General features: G+C 42.2%; 1 protein-coding gene across 2 annotated transcripts in view; it reads right to left on the bottom strand.

Annotated features, from left to right (window-relative positions):
* The window catches only part of LOC124711429 (protein HGH1 homolog), an 81,042-nt gene extending 57,889 nt beyond the window's left edge, over window positions 1-23,153 (bottom strand). The window contains exons 1-3 of one of the 2 annotated variants that reach the window (XM_047241497.1): window positions 22,989-23,152; window positions 22,704-22,888; window positions 5,237-5,505 (exon numbers count right to left, since the gene is read on the bottom strand). In XM_047241497.1, the coding sequence (XP_047097453.1) occupies window positions 5,237-5,505; window positions 22,704-22,888; window positions 22,989-23,085 (551 nt within the window). In that variant the 5' untranslated portion in view covers window positions 23,086-23,152. Of the gene's footprint in view, window positions 1-5,236; window positions 5,506-22,703; window positions 22,889-22,988 lie in introns of both variants that reach the window. The other variant, XM_047241498.1, reaches the window with a different exon arrangement.
* Window positions 23,154-24,624: the final 1,471 nt, after the last annotated feature.

Genomic DNA, 24,624 nt, shown 5'->3' on the forward strand with positions numbered 1-24,624 from the left:
CCTCATTGAACAACGTCGTGTAACAGAGCTACAAGAAGCTGTACATTCCTTCTGCAATAGTGCAGAAAGACTTGGCAGCAGTGGTCACGAGAATGTACAGTCACAAGAAAACCATGCTCCGGATGGTCATATGGTACTACAGAGACGAATGACTATCATGTTAAGCGTATGGCTCTGGTGCATCGTACTGCATCTGCAGCAGGAATTTCAGTAGCAGTTGGCACCACAGTGACAAACTGTTACAAATCAGTTCCAGCTCCAACCAAAACACTGTCACTCGCAATTTCAGTAGTGTCAGGTGAGAGTTCACTAGAGGGTAGGATGAATATCTGTTGTTTTTTATGATGAAAACTGGTTCTGCCTTGGTGCCAATGATGGCCATGTGTTGGCTGGGAGGAGGCCAGCTGAGCCTGCAACCAATCTATGTGCATCCTAGACACACTGGTCCTACAGCTGGAGATATGGTACGGGGTGAGGTTTCATTATGAAGCAGGCGCACTCTCGTGGCTATCCTATGCACCCTGACTGCAAAACTGCATGTCAACGTCATGATTCAGCCAGTTGTGCTTCCATTCATGAACAGCATTGCTTGGGGTGTTTGCCAACAGGAAAACATTTGCCCACATATTGCCATTCCTACCGACATACTCTACAGTGTGTCAACTTACCAGATGTTACTCCAATCAAGCATATATGGGACATCATCGGATGGCAACTGCATCATCATCCACAAACAGTATTAATTGTCACTGTATTGACTGGCCAAGTACAACAGACATGGAACTCCAACCCACAAACTGACATCTGGCACCAGTACAACACAACGCATGTAGGTTTGCATACTTGCATTTACCTACAGAAACATATTCTCAAAATTTATTTACTCTACATTAATTATTTTTGGTGTTGCGATTTCTTTTTCTGTCAGTGTATATGTAAGTGTTGTTTTTTCAATCACAGATATTGCTTCAATCTGCACAAACCTCTGGAAAGTTAATATCCTTTATATACCTTAGCAGAATGTTGGTAAAAGACTGAAGTAATCAAATATCTCTGATCTACAACACTACAAAATGATGTGCTAAAACTGTGTGAATTGTGGCTTCGTCTGCAACCAAAGATTGTTAAGAGAACAAACAGAAATCCTCATTACATTCTAATTTCCAAGAACTGTTTCCTGTAGCAGCAATGCCAATTAACTGTAATCTTACCTGCCAAACCCTTCTATACACCCTTCTACAGCAAGGTACACTGAAATTACTGTACAGTCCTTATCAGCTGACAAATCTTTTAATTTCTGATACTTAGTCAACTCTCAATAATTAGAGACTCAAGGGACCAGGGAAAAAGTTCAAATTAGCGAAAGTTCAGAATAACAGGGTTCAAATAACTGAGAGAGATGGAGGAAAAAATTCAAATACACAAGAGTTCAATCGAAAATAAACTGTAGTACATAATATGTACATTCACATTTATTTTAATAATGTGCCAAATAACACAGACTTATATTCATATGGTACATACATACATACATACAAACATACATACATACATACAAACATACATACATACATACATGTTTGTGTGTTTTTTATTGTGTCTGTCTACCAGCACTTTCTCGTTTGGTAAGTTACAGCATCTTTGTTTTCTATATATATTTTTCCCACGTGGAATGTTTCCCTCTATTATATACATACACACATACATACATACATACATACATACATATAGTATGTGAAAAATGTATCAAAGAAAATGTTTCTTATTCTTTTGAAAAATTGTCAGTGATTTTCTTTTGAAAGAGTGACTTCCACCTAGCACTGTCCAGAGAATTTTCAATGCTGATTTGAGCAGAGAAGAAACTATCACCTGTTTCCATACTGAGAGGTGTAAGAATGTAGGGTATACATGGATGACCTTGTCTTGCACAAGTTGACTGGAGTTGGCAGTTGTTCACTATCTTTCTCATCCTCAGCCTGACAGGCAAACAGCTTAGCATCAGCTCATGCATGGTCTTGTATTGTCACCCTGAAAAAGTGTCCATGTTAGAACGCCGTGGGCACCATGTTACAATCAACACGAACAAAATCCTCAAAGGTCACGTTCCACGCAGAGTCTGGCGGGCCTGAATTCGTTAATTCTCACAACTCTGATGGCCATTTCATGTTTTCTCTTTGCATTAAAAAGCTGCATATTATGAAGCAGTTACAAAAAATGGTAGGGCTGACATTTATCCAGGCCTTATCAAAGTTAAAGCAATCAAAACTATTATGTTCGCCTTCTCACCTTTTTCCAATACTATGCAGCACAAGTGAAACAATTTCTCTGTGGTAGGGAGTTTTAGAATTTTTTATTGTGCCCTGATCCAGTTGTTGCAATCTTGATGTCAAGGAAAGACTGTGAAATCCTCATTAAAGAGTTTGAAAGGCAGAACAGGAAAATACAAATAGAAAGAATTCAGTTTGAAAATAATTAAGGTAAATGTTCTGGGAAGCAGAAATTTGCATTACTTTCTTCAAAATTTATAATAAGAAGTCACGTTTCCAAATAGGCTGCCTGTTGCTTGAAATAAAATATTTTAGTCCTTATCACAGTCAGCCAGTTTTGGCTCAAAAAATTGTTTTCAAGTTTGCATGAAAGTGCAGTAGTGCATGTGGTATCGACAGAACATATACAGAGTCAGGAAGACACATATAAGGGCATGCTGAAATGTAATGCTTCCAAATCTTTTATGTGAAAGCTCCTAAGGCTTTTTAAAATAAAACACACATTATTAACACACTATATCTTTATTCTTTATGGTTGGTTGGTTGGTTTGGGGGTAGGGACCAAACTGCAGGGTCATCAGGCCCATAGAACTAGGGAAGGACAGGGAAGGAAGTCGGCCGTGCCCTTTCAAAGGAACCGTCCTGGCATTTTCCCAAAGGGATTTAGGGAAATCACAGAAAACCTAAATCAGGATGACCAGACAAGGGTTTGAACTGCCTTCCTCTCAAATGCGAGTCCAGTGCACTAACCACTGCACCACCTCACTAGGTTATACTTCATGTCTACATAATTATTTCTCAACATAGTCACTCTGGCAACGAACACATTTCTCTCAACAAGAGACCAGTTTGTTAATACCATCACTGTAGAAAGTCTGATTTTGTTTAAACAGCCACAACCTCATCTCTGCTTACATCACTTCTTCACCAACAAAGTGGGGTCCACAAAGGTGTTCTTGAAGTTCAGGAATAAGATGAAAATCAGATGGGGCCAAGACATGAATGTACAGAGAATGATCAATGACAGTGAACCCAATGTGTCACATTGTTGCAAATGTTGCAGCACTCATGCATGGTCTTGTATTGTCATGCTGAAAAAGTGTCCATGTGAGAACAAACTCTTTGAATGCATGATTTCAGTTTTCTGAGAGTCTCGCTGTACTCCTCAACATTTACATAACACATCACCATGTTACAAGCCCAATCTGGAACCCTCTAGCAGCAGAGGGTTGCAACATGCATTAATGAATTAGGGAAGTCGATCAAGTAATGTGCATGCCATGTATTACCTCACCAATCTTGAGAACAGTTCGCCCCCGGTAGCTGAGTGGACAGTGCGACAGACTGTCAATCCTAAGGGCCCGGGTTCGATTCCCTTGTGTTGTCCTTCTCATCATCATTTCGTCCTCATCGACGTGCAAGTTGCCGAAGTGTTGTCAAATCGAAAGACTTGCACCAGGTGAGCGATCTAACGGACGGGAGTCCCTCGCCGCACGACATTATTATTTTATCTTGAGAACGGAATAAAAAATTTGAAGACATTACTTTTCAGCATGCCCTCATACAAGAAAACACACCACAATAAACTGCTACTTCATTCACGCCATGTACTTTTCTGCCAACGCCATATGCACTAACGCAAGTACAAAGACACTTGAACATGATTATGTGAGCAAAAGAAGCCAATTGTAATAAAGTACTTTCTTTCAACCTACTGGCAGCTTAAGAGGCTTCTTGTAATAAGTTTGAGAAGGCTCTGGACCCAAGTAAGAAATAACACACTCTCATAATCTTGCGAACAGCCCGCACATCAAAATTTGCCATTACAGTACCTCACTCAAACGAACTTTGGGCTTGCAGCCGGGCATCATTTAATACATTGCACAATATTTCACCTGGGCACCTATCAGTCACCGACTGATGAAGACTTGCTCTCCGCATATGCGTCAAAATCAAACTGACAGACAGATCACATTTCCTGGCAGCAGCGCACTTGCTACTGGAACTGCAGAACTCAGATGTCCTCTGCATTATCGGTCACTGTAACCACTGGCGTACTCTATCGTCTTCAATCAGAACAAATCATGGAGATGATGGGGTTCCTCATACTGTTCAACTAGTAGCTGCTATCACGCTTCATCAGCTTTTCTGCCAGTGTATTTCTAGGGATTCTTTAATAATGGAGTCCCAAAAAGATGTTGCTGAGACCAGAATCAAAGTTTTATCATACTACACTGAATGTCCAGTGAAAATACAGTGTTCAGCAATAATGGACTTGCTTGGTTGCAAAAAGTGAGAGCAACACTGATGTTCAGTGCAGCATTCTTTCACAGTTCATATAGTCTGTCCTATATAAGCCATACCACATTGGCAAGATATTTTGTGAATTCCAGCCTTCCACAATAACACGTTGCCCTTCACTGACCGCAAAAAGGTTTGCAAACCTTAGAGATGGACAGAAAATCAGTTTCACCTGAAATTTATGGAGGATTCTTGCTATTTTAAATGAAATGTTTCTCACGAAAGGAAGAAAAGATAAAGACTTTGCTCGTGTGTGTACTTCTCTTTATTTGCTTCCTGATTCTTGGTTTTTAACAATGCCCTGTTAATCTGCCACACGGAATATCCAATTTTTCCTAAACAATGCCTTTGTGTGGGCGAGCTCTTTCGACAAACCATCTAGATTTGAGACAGTGTGAGTTTCTATGTACAAGTGTTTCAAGCACACTCACAGTTAGCAGTGGGTGATGACAACTTGAAACTTGCAAATACAAATTAGTTTGAGTAGGCTTATGATAAACTGAGTTTTAAAGTTCACATTGCAGCACCTTGTTTATCGCAGTGTTAGGTCTCTGTAAACAGCTGGTCCTGGAATTCTGATTTTCAATTCATTATACTGAATGGGCATGAAAGATATAGAATAATCATCAGTAACTATATTTGATAAGTCACTGGAAACAATCACTTACCTGCGAACAGTAGGTGACTGGCTCAGATTTGAGAAGACTGGTCCCAAGTAATGTAGATTTGCACCTTTTTTGTTGTATGTCTGGTTTGTAAAGACAGTAACAATACGATCAACAGGCACTCCAGATGCCTCCATAAGCTGTACAACTTGTTCGACATTTGCCCGATATCGTGTCAAATTTGAAAGGATAATGCATGATGGATCTGCAACTGCCGATTCTGCGTCAAGTATTTGTGACAATACAGCTACTATGATGTCACTCGGGCCTTCCTTGAAGGAAAAATTGATCTTAGTCAGCAAAAGCCATACCATACAAACAAAAATGCACTTCACTGGTAATTTCCAACATGTGACTCCTAAACACACAAACATCACAAAGTACTATAATTTATTGTGCACTATGTGATCAAAAGTATCCGGACACTCCCAAAATCATACATTTTTCACATTAGGTGCATTGCACTGCCACCTACTGCCAGGTACTCCATATCAGTGACCTCAGCAGTCATTAGACATTGTGAGAGAGCAGAAGGGGTGCTCCACGGAAATCACAGACTTCGAACGTGGTCAGGTGATTGGGTGTCAATTGTGTCATACATCGGTATGCAAGATTTCCACACTCCTAAAGATCCCTAGGTCCACTGTTTCCAATGTGATAGTGAAGTGGAAATGCAAACAGATGCGTACAGCACAAAAGCATACAGGCCGACTTCGTCTGTTGACTGAAAGAGACAGCCAACAGTTGAAGAGGGTCATAATGTGTAATAGGCAGACATCTATCCAGAACATCACATAGGAATTCCAAACTGCATCAGGATCCACTGCAAGTACTTTGACAGTTAGGTGGGAGGTGAGAAAACTCATCGTTGAGCGGCTGCTCATAAGCCACACATCACGCCAGTAAATGCCAAACAACACCTTGCTTGGTGTAAGGAGAGTATACATTGGACGATTGAAAAGTGAAAAAACATTGTGTTGAGTGATGAATCACGGTGCACAATGTGGCAATCTGATGGCAGGGTGTGGGTAGGGCAAATGCCAAGTGAACGGCAACTGCCAGCGCGCGTAGTGCCAACAGTAAAATTCGGATGCGGTAGTATTATGGGGTGGTCGTGTTTTTCATGGAGGGGGCTTGCACGCCTTGTTATTTCGCATGGTACTATCACAGCACAGGCCTACATTGATGTTTTAAGCACCTTCTTGCTTCCCATTCGGGGATGGCGACTGTATCTTTCAACAAGATCGAGCACCTGTTCACAATGCACAGCCTGTGGCGGAGTGGTTACACAACAATAACATCCCTGTAATGGACTAGCCTGCACAGAATCCTGACCTGAATCCTACAGAACGTCTTTGGGATGCTTTGGAACGCCGACTTCATGTCACGCCTCACCAACTGACATCAATACCACTTCTTAGTGCAGCACTCCATGAAGAATGGTCTACCATTCCCCAAGAAACCTTCCAACATCTGACTGAATGTCTGCCTGTGAGAGTGGAAGCTGTCATCAAGGCTAAGGGTGGACCAACACAATACTGAATTCCAGCATTACCGATGGCAGGCGCCATGAACTTTTAAGTCATTTTCAGCCAGGTGTCCAGATACTTTTGATCACATAGTGTATGCACCTTATTGTAAGTGGACTAAATCCTGACATAATAAACAAGTGCCAATTATTTCATACTGCCTAATCCAATACACTGTATTATACAGGGTGTTTCAAGAAGATTCCTACTATTTCACAAGACATTATCTTCCATATGACTGAAGACAGAAACTTGGAATAAATTTTAACTTGTGCATCAAAACCAAAAGTTTACCTTGATGACAGTTGTAGATCGTCTGTTCACATGGTTGCCATTAGGAATCACCATGATACAGCTAGCACACTCCATTACAGAAAATACATACCTGGATTTGTTGGAGATCTGTGTTTTACCACAGTTACAATAAAATGCCAAAAATTTCATTTTTCAACAGGGCAGAGCACCACTGCATTGGTACCGGTAAGTAACAGCACTTCTTGATAATCAGTTGCCTCCATGACGGATCAGCTGTAAGGGGCCACCAAGGTACTCTAATCTCACGTCTCCCTCCTTCTTCTCTTCCTCCTCCTCCTCCTCCTCCTCTCCCCCCTCCCTTCTCGCCCCCCCCCCCCCATCTATTTTTTTTCTTTTTTTATGGGAGTGGGGGGTTGGATGACAGCCGAGACGTCCCATATCCCTTCAAACAACTTTGGGTGAACTCTGATGCCACACAGCAACAGCAGTAAATGCAGTAATCTCAGACCTGTTCACAAGAGTATGGAACAAGTTTGGCTCTTGTCTGAGTGTCTGCCATGATTCTGATGGAGAGCATATTAAACATTTGTGAAAAATACATGAAGACTTTCACTCTAAACATAAATGGGAAAGGTATCAAATTGTTGGATATGCATGCATGTAAAGGAAATACCCTTCTGACATCAGATGGTTCTTATGAAACCAAAAATTATGCATAGGTTAAAATTCACACCAAGTTCCTATCTTGATTCATGTAAAAGAAATAGTCTTGTGACATTAGGTAAGCTTTTTTGAAACACCCCATATTAGCGATCTGCCACAAAATGAAAATTAACTGTAACACACTGATATGTGACTAAATTCTAAGCAAACAGTAATAAACTTCCAGACTACCATCACACCACAGCATGTCAGTTATGAGGGTTATCCTAAAAGTAAGGTACCCTATCCTTTAAGAAATACAAAAATGCACTGTTTTCTATGATATTTGCATTATTTCGAAGGTTCAATATCAACTTCCTACATAATCACCATTTCACTTGATGTGTTTTTGTAGACACTGTAACAGTTTTTGTATGCCCATGCCGTACCGACTCCTCACCATCACCATGTCCTCAAGAAAGTGCTGATCATCATCTGTCACCTCATTATTGGAGCTGAATAGCCTTCTGGTCAAATTTTCTTTCAACTTAGGGAACAAGTAGTAGTCACTACATGCGAAGGTCAGACAACAGGGTGTGTGGGTGATGATATTCCATTCACACTTTTGCAGTAGAGTGATCAGTTGACAGCAACATGTGGATGAGTATTGTCGTGGAGGATGCAATCACAACTATTACAAATTGGTGAGTGGTCTAATCTTAGACAGCAACTGTGGGTCATGCGGACTATTGTGAGGAGCAGGTCTCACAATTGTTGTGTTTTGTCAGAATGTCTGCAGTGATTCTGATGGAGAGCATATTAAACATTTGTGAAAAATACATGAAGACTTTGACCCTAAACATTGTGAGTGGTTGGTGGTGGTCCCTGTCTGTCTGTTATTTGCAAAATTCCCCTCTCCCTCCCCTCCTTACAGGCTCACAAGTTTCCTGATCATCAATGAAATGACAGCATACAGGGAAGTGCCCTGCACAGACCAATCTATTCAGTTGTCTTTCATTGCTGTGTCCACAATATCACAGTAGCTGATTTCTATATTGCCAGAGTTTTTAATAAACGTATTGGTGGTGTTGATGGAAAGCATGTAACTATAAAGAAAGCTAAACATTCTGGGTCAGAGGACTTACAGCAGCGTGCTCACAGTTGCAGCCAATGCAAACTACAGGCTGGTTATGGGGGATGTTGGGACAAATGGAAGAATCACTGATAGGAGAGTATTGAAAAGTACCCCTTTTTGGAGGCTATTGCAAAACGAGTTACATATGCCAATAAAACTGCCCAACACAAACAAAAAATTTCAGTTTGTTTTTGTGGGATATGAGGCTTTTTAGCTACAACCCCATCTCCTGAAACCATATAACCAAAACATACTAAATGATGAAAATCAAGTGTATGAGTATTGTTTGTCCAGTGCAAGTTGCAGTGTGGAAAATGTGTTTGGCATTCTAAAGTAAAGATCAAAAATTTTCAGATCACCTATTACTCTGTCACCAGAGGAAACAAAAACTGTTGTACTGGCTTGTTGCAATTCATATACAGCAACTTATTATATGACAGGATAATGGTACTCGCCTTGGAGAGGTAGATTTTGAAGATTCCAGTACAGATCCTATAATACCAGGAAACTAGTTGAATGAACACAGTGAACTAGTAGAGCTTCACAGAAGTGCAACAGGAAATGCAATATTACAAGCAAAGGAAATTAGAGACAATTTCTGTGAATACTACAATACAGGAGTAGCAGATCCTTGGAAAGAAAAATGATTTCAGTAAATGTAATGTAAGCCTTATATCATTTGCAAATCACACTTATGTAACAATACATGAAGCACTAAATAAACATCTGATGTACAACCTTCTCTCTCTCTCTCTCTCTCTCTCTCTCTCTCTCTCTCTCTCTCTCACTCTCTCCTCCCCCCCCCCCCCCCCCCTCTGGTACTTATTCCTGCTTCCTCCTCCAATTTGTCTTCCAAAAATTTAAGTTCATAGTAATACTACAGAGCTGGTGCATAAAACTTATCTATGGAAGAACCTGGCACTCTGCTCTTCCTTATTTTCCTACTTTCACATTTAGGACACATATGCAAAATACTGATTTTCTTTTTTACGCTCTCCTCCGTAACACTTCTGTTTCTGTCATTTTTCTGACAGCAAGAGATCTTTTACTTTTGTGCATGTATTCATTGCTGTGTATTTTCCACGGCTCCAAAAATTCTCTGTACAGAGAAATAAATTGTAAGGTATATTCCTTCTCAGTCACAAATCACATTTCAGAAACTGCACTATTCACTACGCATTTTCAAAAACAAGAAACACTGATATTAACATCAATAAACACATGCAGTCATTGTCAATTAGTTAGCTAGAGGGCAAACAGCCAATCGCAGCCATCAAGCATGTCGGTCAATGTACAACCGTAGCATGCATGACGGGGGGTAAAATCTCATGAATCCCTGTCCCATTTCTCATCATTCATGTGATACTTGCCAAGCAGGTTCGATCATTTATGGGCCACTTTAGATAGTGTAAAGCTGTGTGCCACGTACACTGCAATTATTAAACTTCAGTTAGATTAACTTTGTGATTGGCATTTCATTGGTGAGGGGCCAGCCAACCATAGTTCTTTCTAAAGCACCATATGCTAATTTTTTAGGTTTGTTCAGAACCTTATCAAATGTGACTGGCTGCATGATGGCAACAATGCCCCTGCTGCTGCACTCTGTCAGTCAAGAAGCTATTTCATTCAAATTAAAAGAATGGAGAATTTCAAAAACACACTCAGATAAACGACAGTGGTTTCTAGAATGGATACCTGTTTGGGTATATCGCCATTCCAAACTGTAAATACACTATGGACAATTGAAATAAAATTTTTAAAAAGTGAAAATTTAATTGAAAATATAATTTTTATTGTGTTTTGTCATTTATAAAATCAGTTTGAGCCTTTTATTTAACCATAACAGTGACTTAATAAAGCCCTGATTGGCAATACTAAATTCTGTCACTGCTAATCTCATTAGACATTATTGTGCTTTGATCTTGCACAGTCTTGACACCTGTCTGATTTTAAATAGCTGCTTGCAAATCATTCAGTAATTTTATTGTATGTCAATGGCTGTAACAGTGATAAGATCCTCAGCGCATATTTCATCATGAGAAAAGGACATGTCACCTGTCTCAGTGGATACAATGGGTCTCAAGATGGTTTGACAGACACCACTTATCAGCCTGATCATGGTGAACAGTTCAATATGTCTGCCTTCCAAATTCATACAGTGTGCAAATATATTCAAATCAGATCTGAACAAAGGTCTTGTAAAACTTATTAGTTCCCTAAACTCATTTGCTTACACACTTCTTTCTGATGTAACTCCGTGATATGTGGTAGTCATATCAATTTATCATGGAACTTAAGATCCAAAAATCTAATCAGCTTATTAAAATTAAAATTCAAACAGCTATCACTAATGTAGAGTTTGACTAATTTAAAAGACACTGAGAATCATTAAAATCTATCCAAAATAATTTCTTTTATTACAAGATATCTGACAGAATATCACCAATCCTATAATGAAAATAGTGTTCATTCTGGGTGTTATAATCCCAAGTTCAACGGCAGTGCTCATCAAGGGTGCAAGTAACTGTCAATTGGGAATACTGTGTGGGCTGATAGAGTAATTTTTCCACTTTTTATTGTGTTCCACTTGCTATTTGTGCTTACTTTTTGTTCACTGGTAAACTGTAAGCAAAGCACAGACACGCATTATGGGGGAGAAGGTGATTACCCAGGAGGAAATCCAGCACTAGCTTGATCAGGTAGCTCAACTGCAAGCAGATAATATTGACTTGCATCAGGAGTTAGAGAGGCTGTGGGAAGACAGCTGGGAATGATGTTTCCCTAGTATTTCCTTACCCATCCTAGATGTTACCAATGCCACATTAGAGACTTCTTTTTTAGGTAAGGAATGCCGAAACATCATCCCATGATGATGTTTTGGCATTTGTAGACAGCCTACATACACACACAAAATTAGGAGGATGGAATGATCAGTAATTATTGCATTGGGCTTAATACGGGATGCAAAGCCAAATCTTATGTGCTGTGAAAAGTTATGAGAAGATCATTCCTTCCAGGATATGCAAGAAGGATTACTGGAATGCTATCGGAGATAAAATACACCCAAGGTACTATTGAGAAAAGTTGAATAGTATACCTCAGAGACAAGGAGTCCATAGAAAATTCTGTGGACAGAATTACTAAAACTACTATCAATACTTATGAACTTTCAGACAATGATAAAGTTAACGAGCCCTTCAACATGAAGCAGAACAAAGAGTGGCCAACACATTTCAATAGAGCTTTGCCTGCTGAAGTTTCCTTTAAGGTATGACCAGAGTTTCTGAAATCATTGCATGAAGCTGTCACAACTGCAAAGGTCTACGCACAAATAGAGACAGTGATCAGATAAAATGAGAGACTCAGATTTTTGTGTGTGAGGAAGGCAGGTGGACAAAATGTGGATTTCATACTCAGCTATTAAACAACAGCAGAAAAATTGCAACAACTATGCTGTAATATCCTTGACTGTAAGCATAGGAAACCTTTGAGGAATCAATGGCAGATTATTGAATGATTGGCTCTGTAAGAGGAGGAATAGGCATGTTTCTGTTGAACCGGGGGTTACGTGTATCTGTGGCAAGTCAAGATGTACTTTTGAGTACGAAATTCAGACACACATCATTGTAGACTGTGGTGAAGCACACGGAGATAATGGGCACACACTCAGTTTGACATCAGTGAACTTAAAACAGAAGTGAAAGATTTCCATGCTTGTGAGGAATTACTTCCTTGAGATAGCAGCAGCTATGATGTATACTGCTGAAACTGATCTGAAATGCCATATAGCAGAGCTTGACTGAAATCATTCGATTTAATTACTACTGCTGAAAATATGGAATTGCTCCCAGACACACCGATAGACCAGCGTAGGCCACTCAAATTGCATGTCCAGTCCCTTAGAACCATCTCATGGGACATAGTAGCACAGAGTAGAACAAAACTAGTCTGGGAAAACACAGGAGCAGATTTTCAAGCCAATACCTTGAGTGCAGTGGCACCTTTACCAAACAATAAGGAACGGGACAAGATGCAATGCTTTGTGTGCTGTATTGTGTGGTGTCACCGCCAGACACCACACTTGCTAGGTGGTAGTTTTAAATCGGCCGCGGTCCATTAGTACATGTCAGACCCGCGTGTCGCCACTGTGTGATCGCAGACCGAGCGCCACCACAAGGCAGGTCTCGCGATACGGGATAGCACTCGCCCCAGTTGTACGGACAACTTTGCTAGCGACTACACTGCCGAAGCCTCGCTCCTTTGCCGAGCAAATAGTTAGAATAGCCTTCAGCTAAGTCAATGGCTACGACCTAGCAAGGCGCCATTAGTAACATTGCATGTATCTAAAGAGTCTCACTTGTATCGCCACAATCTCCAGATGTACCAAAAGGATGGATTAAAGTTAAGTATTCCAGAAGCTACGTACTTTTCTTTATAGCATTCATTACGTATCCTGTTTCAGACCTCACGTCATCCAGCTTTAACTTAGCGCATGCCTTTCGGCTTCCTCTCACTGTGTCTAGGCTGTCTTGTCTAGACACAACAATTTTTGGCGACGAGTCAACAAAGGGTCTTGTTCTTTCTAATTGCTTACATTTACTTGTGTCATGGCTTCGCCAGATGTACTGTCCGAATTTTATCGCTTGCAGAATCAGCAGACGCAGGCGTTATTGGATGCCCTTGGACAGCTCGTCCAGGGTCAACGTGCACTGCAAAACGATGCGGCCGCCGCCGCTTCACCGCTACCGCAGCCACAACATGCTGTTGCACCCACATTCCGGCCCTTTGACCCAGATCAGGAAACATGGACGGAGTGGTCACGCCAGTTCGGATTTCATCTCGCCGCCTACAGAATTCAAGGTAACGAGCGGCAGCCTCATTTATTGGCGTGTGTAGGGGTGCAAACGTACCGTGTGATAGTGAAATTATTTCCCCGACACGACGTAGCAACACTGTCCTACGAGGAAATTTTGTCTGCTTTAGATGCCTATTTCAAAGAAACAGTCAATGTCGTTGCAAAAAGGTATACGTTCTTTCGTACAAAACGTACGGCCCGTCAAACTAATAGGGAGTGGGTTGCAACATTGCAAGGCCTTACAAGGGATTGTGCTATTGAGTGTGAATGTGGACTCCCTTATTCAGATACTATGGTACGTGATGCAATAGCACAGAACGTTTCTGATGTTCGCATACGGGAACAGATTTTGAAACTAGTCAATCCCTCCCTTCAACAAGTGATAGACATATTGGATAGACAAGACACGCTTGACTTTGCTCAGGAATCATTTGCAACCTCGCCAGCCGTGTGTAACATTAACCGGCCCGCTGGGCGCGCTGCACGGACCAGTAAACTGCCCTCGCACACATCCACGCAGCTGCCGCCACGCTCTAAACCAGATGTGCCGCGCCAGCATACAAATGCAGTGAAATAATGCCCGCGGTGTGCTACTAGACATTCGCGTGAAAATTGCCCGTCACGCCAAGCTATTTGCTTTTACTGTAATAAAAAAGGACATGTTCAAAGTGTTTGCCAAAAAAAGCTCAGATCAGACACTCTTAATCATTCCAGGCCCTTTGCTTCGCGCCGGAATCGAACCAAGGACATTCAGGCTCGTGGACCTTCGCCCATGGACATTCATGTAGTTAATTCCACTTCGTCCAGTGCCACTGTCTCCAACAGTGACTGTGTTCGTCCCACAAATACTGTGCGTCGACGTCGCCGGAAATCGCGTCAAGTCGCAAGTGATGCTGTACCTGTATCGGTTCAAGTTGCACGAGACAGTCGCTCTTGTCATCAGCAGGACAATAAACTTTTTGTAGATTTGGACTTTAATGGCAATGTCATACCATTCCAGCTCGATACCGGAGCTGCAGTTTCATTGCTCAATCAAGACACATACAAACAACTGCGCAAACCTCCGTTGCGTACCGCAAATGTTAAGTTAAATAGTTATTCAGGTCAGAATATCCCTGTGTTAGGACAGTGCACTCTTCTTGCAACATATAAGGGACAAACAAAACTTGTATCATTTTACGTTCTTCGTTCTTCTACTGCAGTGAACTTGTTTGGTTTAGATTTATTTCAGTTGTTTAAAATGTCTATAGTAAGTCAGGTCCTCTCAGTGAATCAGACTGTGCCTTCCGCCAGTGTTTCTCGGCTATGTGAAAAATTTGCAGACATTTTTGCACCGGGCCTTGGTTGCGCTAAGAACTATGAAGCACATTTGGAACTGAAAGTAAACGCACAACCGAAATTTTTCAGAGCGCGCAATGTTCCCCACGCATTGCGTGATGAGGTCGCAAGAACATTAAACGAATTAGAATCACAAGGTGTGAGTGAATGTGCGCAATGCCTCTTCCATTTCAGCTCCGCGTACAGCTCTGCACAAAGAAATTATTCACAGATAGAGAAAGAAGCTTTGGCTCTCATGTTTGGTGTTACTAAGTTCCATGATTTCTTGTATGGTCGTCACTTTACCATCATCACAGACCACAAACCTTTGACGTCGCTTTTTCATCCAAACAAGCCTGTACCTCCGCGTACAGAGCAGAAATTCATTCGCTGGTCTATTTTCCTCTCGCAGTACCGCTACAATATCTTGTATCGGTCCACTGCTAAGCACGGAAACGCCGATGCGTTGTCCCGTTTGCCTGTTGCTGAGGATAGAACATTCGATTCTTCCAAACTTGCTTGCATGTTCATTGATTCGGAAACCGATGAAGTGGTCGAATCGTTTCCGATTGATTTTTGTCATGTAGCTACAGCCACAGCTGCTGACCCGGTCCTTGCTACCGTTTTGTTGCTACGCAATGGCCTTTGTCAAAGTCTCGGATCGAGGATCCGTTGGCTCGCCGATTTTTTGCTCACAAGGAGAGACTTTTTGTTCGACGTGGTGTTTTGTTGTTGCGTTCTGATAATGATCAGTCCAGAGTCGTTGTCCGACGTTTGTTACAGTCCTCTGTTTTACGGCTTCTTCACCAAGGACATTGGGGTATAGCGCGAACGAAACAACTTGCTCGTCAGCACTGTACTTGGTTCGGAATCGATGCTGTGATTACGAATATGTGTTGTTCTTGCATGGCGTGTGCCGAACAACAATCCGCACCGCCACGGAAAGTCTTTGCATGGCCAAAAGCCACTTCCCCTTGGCAACGCTTGCACATCGATTTTGCTGGTCCATTCTGGAATGCTCGATGGTTGGTTCTGGTAGATGCCTTCAGTAATTTTCCTTTTGTTGTCCGGATGTCTTCCACGACGTCATCTGCCACCATCCACGCGTTGTCTGCTATCTTTTGCATTGAAGGTCTTCCGCAGACTATTGTTTCCGACAATGGCCCACAATTAATGTCCGCCGAATTTCAGTCATTCTGCCAGGCCAATGGTATTCAACATCTGACATCCGCGCCGTTTTCGCCTCAGTCAAACGGTGCCGCTGAACGATTGGTCCGGACTTTCAAGTCACAGATGTTGAAGTTGAAAGAGTCGCATTCTCAGGAGGATGCGTTGTTGCTCTTTTTGTCATCGTATCGCTCTCAGCCCCGAAATGGTCGCTCGCCGGCTGAGTTGCTCCACGGTCGTCCTCATCGAACCTTGATGTCTTTGCTGCATCCGCCGCATCAGGTTCCTGTGCAGCGGCAGACTTCTGCTTTTGCTCCAGGCGACGTTGTATTCTATCGCAACTATCGAGGTTCACGGCGTTGGCTCGCAGGGCACATTCTTCGCTGCCTCGGCCGCGCGATACGTACTTGGTTTTGGGGGCCTCTGGTGAGGTGCGTCGGCATCTCAATCAGCTGCGCCTCTGTCGTCGCACGGGTTCTGCCGCTCCCCGTCTGCTTTCAGCGACGGTGCCGTCCGGTCAGCGCCCTGGGGACCCATCTACTGGCTCGCCTCATCCCCAGGTGTTACCGACGATGCCTTCCATTTTGCCCCATGGCGACGCGCCGCCGCCGCCTCCGCCGCCTGTTCTCCCGCCGGCGCCGCCCGCAGTGGACGCTTCGCTGCAGGCGCCACGCGCCTCCCTGGGTCACGCGCCGCCGATCGCTTCCCGTGACCAGCTGTCCTCCGCCATGGAACTCTTGCCCGCTCCGGACCACATAACGTCATCGCGCGTCGGATACCCCGACGCAATGGAGGTCGACCCTTTGGCTCCTCCTGTCTCTTTACGGGCGCATACACCGCATGTTGACGTGCACCCTGGACTAGGTTTTCAGGCGTTTCCTAGCTCCCCTCGGACCGAATGGCCGGGTGCGGGTGGCACAGCCTCGCCTGTTGTTAGGCTCCCCACCTCATCGCATACGTCAACATGGGGTCCTCCCCAAGGCGGGCGGAAGCCTTATAACACGACCGTTCGCCGATTTGCGGGGGAGGAATGTGGTGTTACCGCCAGACACCACACTTGCTAGGTGGTAGTTTTAAATCGGCCGCGGTCCATTAGTACATGTCGGACCCGCGTGTCGCCACTGTGTGATCGCAGACCGAGCGCCACCACAAGGCAGGTCTCGCGATACGGGATAGCACTCGCCCCAGTTGTACGGACGACTTTGCTAGCGACTACACTGCCGAAGCCTTGCTCCTTTACCGAGCAAATAGTTAGAATAGCCTTCAGCTAAGTCAATGGCTACGACCTAGCAAGGCGCCATTAGTAACATTGCATGTATCTAAAGAGTCTCACTTGTATCACCAAAATCTCCAGATGTACCAAAAGGATGGATTAAAGTTAAGTATTCCAGAAGCTACGTACTTTTCTTTATAGCATTCATTACGTATCCTGTTTCAGACCTCACGCACCCTGCTTTGGCTTAGCGCGTGCCTTTCGGCTTCCTCTCATTGTGTCTAGGCTGTCTTGTCTAGACACAACATATTGTATGTGTAAAAGGTTGATGAGAGTCAGGTAGTGCCCTTTGGCACAAGTAATTTCAGTTCAGTAGAGGTAGAGCTGTAATGTCATGAACTGGTATACAACCTACATACATACTCCACAGTGTGGTGTATGGAGGAGGGTATTCTGTACCACCACTAGTCACTTCCTTTCCTGTCCCACTCGCAAATGGTGTAAGGGAAAAATGGCTGCCTATATGCCTCCATACGAGCCCTAACTTCTCTTGTCTTGTCTCCGCGATCTTTGCATGAAATGTACATCAGTGACTGTAGAATCACTCTGGAGTTGCCTACAAATGCACTTTCTCTACATTTTCTCAATATTTTTTGCAAAATTACTCTTGTCATCCCTCCAGTGATTCTCATTCAACTTCACAAAGCAACTTCATTAACACTCACATGTAAATCCAACCTACTGCTAACAAATCTAACAGCGTGTCTCTGAATTGCTTCAATGTCTTCCTTTAATATGATCTGAAGGGGACAACAAACATTCAAGCAGTACTCAAGAATGGGTTGACATGCATTTGTAGATGAACTACACCTTCTCGATGAGCTATACCTTCTCAAACCTCTCCCCATAAACCTGTCAACCACTCACCCTCCCTACTACCATCCTTACATATTAATTCCACTTCATATCACTTTGCAAAATTATGCCTGGATACTTCATTGACGTGACTGGGTTAAACACAACACAATGCTGCATGCGAATATTATGGGTTTCTTTCTCCTACAAACCTGTGTTGAACATTACAGGACTGGTTTTCCTACTCAACTGCATTAACTTACATTCTTCCACATGTAGATCAAGCAGACATTCATCACACCAAATAGAAATTCTGTGAGAGTCATCCTGTATCCTCCGTTAGTCATTCAATAATGATACTTTTCCATATACTACAGTGTCATCAGTAAATATTTACACATTGCTTGTCCTATCTGTGAGATCATTTATATATATAGAGAACAAGAACAGTCCTATTACACTACCCTGGGGAACTCCTTATGATACCTTTCTCTCTGACTAACATTCGCTGTCAAGAACAACATACTGGGCTCTGTAACTTAAGAAGTCTTCAAATCACTCACATATCTGGGTATATATTCAACACCCTTCCTTCGTTAACAGTTTGCAGAGGGATGTTGTGTCATATGCTTTCCGAAAGCATGGTTTGCAGGATATCATGTGAGAAAATGGCAAGCTGAATATTGCAGGAGCATTGCTTTCTAAATTTGTGCTGATTATGGACAGAAGCTTTTCTGCCTCAAGAAAATGTATTATATTCGAACTTAGAATACATTCAAAAATCCTGTAGCATACTGATGTTAAGGATTTGAGTTTGTAATTTCGCAGGCCCATTCTTTTACCCTTCTTACATACAGGAGTCATCTCCTGTATTTGGCACTTTGCGCTGGGGGAGAGATTCATGACAAATGCAATGCAAGGAAGAAGTGAATGCCGCAGAGTACTCTCTGTAAAACTGAATTGGGATTCTATCCAATCCTGATAACATCTGTTTCCAACTATTTAAGTTGCTCTACACCTGGGATGGCTATTACTATGTTCTCTGTCTGTGCAACAGTAACAATTATATGTCTGTACAGTCCTCCTGTGTGAATGTTTTCTTCCTTCTTGCTGGCTTTATTAGCTTTAGTGATCATTGTCACTATGATGACATCATGATCACCCATGTCTACAGTGACACTGTTGATAAGGTAAGGTCGGTCTGTAGCTACAAGGTCTAAAATATCTCCACTGTGTGCAAGTTCTCAAACAACCAGCTCAAGCCAGAGGAACAGGAAGAGGAAGTTTTGAACAAGGAGTTAAAATATACAGTATTCAAAGCAGGACAATCTGTAAAAGTAGTTACACTGTGGGATTTGATTCATATTGGAGCGGATGCAGGAGAGAGTGTCCAATTTGTTTCTCCACCACAACAAAAACAAATTCCTATGAGTTGGTTGATAGATTTGGGGGACAGGACCAAACAGTGAAGTCATTGGTCCCATCAAATTATGGAAGGATGGGGAAGGAAGTCAGTCATGCCCTTTCAAAGGAACCATCCCGGCACTTGCCTGAAAAAAATTTAGGGAAGTCACGGAAAACCTAAATCAGGATCGCCAGGCATGCGTTTGAACTGCCGTCATCCCAAATGCGAGTCCAGTGTTCTAACCAATGTGCCACTTTACTCAGTTTCCTAGGGGTATTCCTTTACTTACACATTGGCTTCTAGACAATTTAAATGGGTCTATATTAAGTGTTGTTATAGTTCACTGAGTGGTGACAGGGTTCCTATCACTGAACTTACTGTAGATGTTATGTCAGTCAATGCTCACAAAATTGTTTAGAGGTTGTGCTAACTTCGTCTGTCTAGGCATTGCCAATAGCCTACAAATATCTCTCAGCTGATGGCTGCATCAAAACATGCTAGGAGTCATGATTTTCTTGAGGATTGTACTAGATGAGGCTCCTTCTGTGGTTTTGGCACAGCGATTGGCTAAGCAATGTTTACAGGCTGTTGATAACGTCTAGACAGAGGAAAACCAGTACAGCCACTGAACGTATTTGTGAACATTGTCTGAAATAAACTTAACGGTGAAATCTACTGTCCTCACTGACTCACTCAGCCAATGTCACAGTAAAAATGACCAAATAATTGGTTTAGAAGAGTTGATTATGACCAACATTTTGACGATATAATGGGTAAAATATCTGACTCCTCATATTCAATGCATTGGTATTTCTTAAGCATGAACATCATTAAGTTGTACAGTGATATTTTCTTGACAATAAGTATAAAGATTAAGTTTCTAAGATTTGCCTGTTAATGTATATCCTGACTCGTTCTGCATCCCTGAAGGTTCACCTTATTGATTGAATCAACAGAACATGATGAATGAAATACAATCCTGTGCATCTATTTTCTTAATGTTTTTGTAAACAAGAGTAACCTATCCTCTTCTCTGTTGCACTGTACAACATGTTCATGTCTCACTAACACACGGGGTGGTTATAATTAAACTTTTGCTTCCTGACAGGAACCCATGAAAAAACACATGAATGTAGAATAATGAAACTTTGTGGAAACACTTGTAATGACATCTGGAAGAGAAATAATGAATAAACCCTTGAAAGAAACACATTTTAATTTACTCATGAGAGGTTAGCATTTGTTAACTGCATACCATGTTAACATTCGATGTTGCTAAATGTGTTGACCATTTTCAGTCATAACAGCCCGGAACCACACTAGAGTTGCACTGTTATGACCCAAAACATCTCTGGTGGGATGTTGCCTGCATCTCCATTGCTATGATCATCTTCAACCTCCAATATGTGTTAGTGTCCTGTTGTTAAACCCTGTCCTTCGGGTAACCCCACAGCCAGAAATCACTCAAGTTCAGATTTAGTTATCTTGGTGGCCACAGCATTCGGAATGGTTTACAAAGCAACTGAGTGACCTCTTAAGCAATATGAGGCAGAGCTCCACCATGCACCAAAACAGCTGAGTCCAAAGTACCAGGGATCACATGTTGGCAAAGCAGATCACAGTAACGTGCCGTTCATGTTGCATGTCCTTGGCAACTGAGTTCCTCAAAGAAAACGGACCAACCATGAACTGTGCTGTGAAGCCACACCACACAGTGACACGTTCACCAGGAAGAGGAATTGCATGAACATTATTAATGGTGATGATCCCCAAATGCAACAGCTGTGGGAGTTCACTGTCCCCCAGTCAGTGTAAAGTGTACTTCATCACTCCACAAAATTCCAAGACCACATGTCATCAACTTCAACTTTTGCAAGAAACATAAGAGCAAAGTCTACTCAAATGTCTGCATGATGCATCAAAAGTTGGTTAGTAATACGAAGTTCATATGTATACCAATTCACAACTATTTGATTTACTTTTCGAATGGTATACCATGGAATGTTCAGCTGTCACAACACAGCTCGTGCGCTGCTTACAGATTGCATCCAGCATTCTCAGCCATGGCAACACTAACTTCTTCAACAATCTGCAGTGCAAATGATCATCTGCCTCCAGGAGCAATTCCCAAATTGCCAGTTAATTCAAACGTCTAAATCATGTTGTTGAACCTGTTGAAAGAGGACATATCTGTATTTCTTTAATATGATGATACTTCCAAAGAGCAGCAGTAGGCCTACTATTGCTCTTTTGATAAAACAGCTTTATGAATACTGTAAAGCAAAGCTCGCATTGTGCAGAACAATGCAGACAGTCTGCAAGTGTAATGCATCTGACACTTGTGTTTCAGCTCTATGTTGCCACACCGTACCAGCATCCAACAGCAAATCTTGACACTAACACTACTAACAATGCAAATCATTCCTATAAAGTCGGGTACCCATACATTAACTTGTTTTCCACATACAATGGTTCAAGTACTGGTAGCAAAAGTTTAAATATAACTGCCCTGTATAAGAAAATACCAAAAGAATGTGTCTGGAATGCAAAGTAGTAATAAGTTGAGAGTAATTTAAATCTGGGATTGACGTTAACAGTCTCGTCATCTGTTAAATGTGAGATGGTGAAGAGAACACTGGTGACAAAACAAACAACATGATGGAAGTAAGCACTTAACATAGAAGACATGAGGCCACCAGCTAAAATAATTTTAAAGCTTGGTCAAGATGGTTGTAGAAACTTCATTCGCTGCTAACTTACAATACATACTAAAATACAGTGATAATTATATGTTGAACATGACATCCAAAAGTTCTTGAAGCGGAAGCAAGAACGATCGTAACAGCCAAACAGTTTATTTTACAGCTGCTCTTTCTCGCAAGAACTGCGTAGAGGCTTTACATGCAACTGTTCTTAATCGTTGTTTTCACGACAGAGTATGTTACAGCTTTTGTCCGTCCAGATTTAGCCTCATGCATTGATCACTGCAACATCTACCTCTAACGTCGAAATTCCGCTTTATAAACAATGTGTGAGTAATCACATTCTTAAAATTGAAACAAAAATAGGCACAGCACATAACAAATAAAATGACTACCTTGTCAGGGCACTTCAAATTCAACAAGGTTTTTGAACATGACTCGTCTGCTGACAGATTAATTAACGCTAAACATGCGTCTTTCGCAACGCTTGTGTTATCACTTGCGGTCAACTTGAGCAAAGAGCCAATTATTTCTGGCACCGCAATCAGAGCTTTTCGGCCTTCATCAGTGCCGGTAAGACCTAAAGTTAAAAAAAAAAAAAAAGAAAAAAAGACAAGTTAACACCATTGTACATGTCCATTAATTTCAAGAATTTTGGCTTCGTATAGACCAAGTCTCACCTAATACATATTGCAGCGAAATTTTCTTCACATCTATGCGCGAGTCACTCCGTAAAAATATTGCCACCTCATTTAGCTCCTTTACATTACTGCCCATACTGAACAATTTTCTATTGGTTATGTTTACAAAATACACATTTTTTTCTACCCACACAATGTATTCGCGCAAAGATATTCACACATGACTGCAGATATTCCGCAGAACACCTGTAGTGCACGGCCCATACTAAAGATTGGGTGTTTGATTTGGGGGAAAGGACCAAACAGCGAGATCATCAGGTTAGGGAAGGATGGGGAGGAAAACCGGCCGTGTCCTCCAAAGGAACCACCCCGGCATTTGCTTGAAGCGATTTAGAGACTCACGGGAAACCTAAATCCCGGACGCGGGTTTGAACCGTCGTCTTCACAAATACGAATCCAGTGTGCTAACCACAGCGCTGCCTCTTTCGATTCACACAAACAACTAATGTGATGCCATAGCTTCTTGCTTTCTGTAGTGACATCGTGAGCTACGGTTAACAAAGGACGCCACAAATTCTACGTAGTTGCATTGCTTTCAATACGGCGTCAGTTAAAATCCTATGACCGGGTAGGAACGTTATAGTGCAGGTTATGTCGTTAGAACTGTGACAAGAGTTAAATACAAGGAAGACGAAATCCGAAAGTAGATTTCACACAGGGGTAAATCAGGGGCCTCAAACACATTTATAAAAGAAATTCGAAAATGAAAATATTGTCTGCAATGGCGAACAAATCAACAGCTCGCATGTAAATATCATCTGCAGACACACCACTCTTCCAATTTTGAATAACTAATTTTTAGTTTAGCAGCCGCCACATCACACTTGGGAGCTATTTTCTGTATATAATCCTCAATTGATAAAATTCTTAGTCTCACATACGACGGAGTTTAGACGACTCGCGTTTCTGGTTGCATACACTAAGCAGCCAGAACATTATGACCACTGATCTACTGTCGATATAAACTTGTCCAGGCGATAACACCATCACCTGGTGAGGAATGACTGCTAGTCAGACACACGCATGGTGCATGTAGTATCAGTGAGTATGCTGTCTGTGTGTTGAATGGGGAAGGTGCTCGGTCTATCTCAGTTTGATTGTGGGCAGATTCTGATACGCTGGAGGATCGGCGCGAGAATTTCGGAAACGCACCAGCTGTCGGGTCTTCGAGGAGTACTGTGGCGAGTATCTTCAACATGTGCTGAAACCTAGGTGAAACCGCATCCGGATGTCGTGGGGTTGAGCGGCCACCCCTGAATTCAGATGTCGGACCTCATAAGCTGGGCATACTGGTAACACAGGACAGGTGGCGAACTGTGGTGAAACTAACATCAGCGTTTAATTCTGGGTAGAGTTCAAGTGTGACTGACCACACAATGCGCCAAATACTCCTAACGAAGGGCCTCCACAGCCGACGACCAATGCTTGTGCCAATATTAACGCCATAACATCAGCAACTACGACAGAAATGGGCACATGACCATCAACACTAGACATTGACACAGTGGCAGACTGTTGCATGGTCTGATGAATCCCAATGCCTTTTTCATCATGCCAGTGGGAGGGCAGTAATCTGTCGTCTTCCAGGCGAACAGCTCCATGCCACCTGTACTGC

The sequence above is a fragment of the Schistocerca piceifrons genome, chromosome 8, assembly GCF_021461385.2.
Source record: "Schistocerca piceifrons isolate TAMUIC-IGC-003096 chromosome 8, iqSchPice1.1, whole genome shotgun sequence".
NCBI lineage: Eukaryota > Metazoa > Arthropoda > Insecta > Orthoptera > Acrididae > Schistocerca > Schistocerca piceifrons.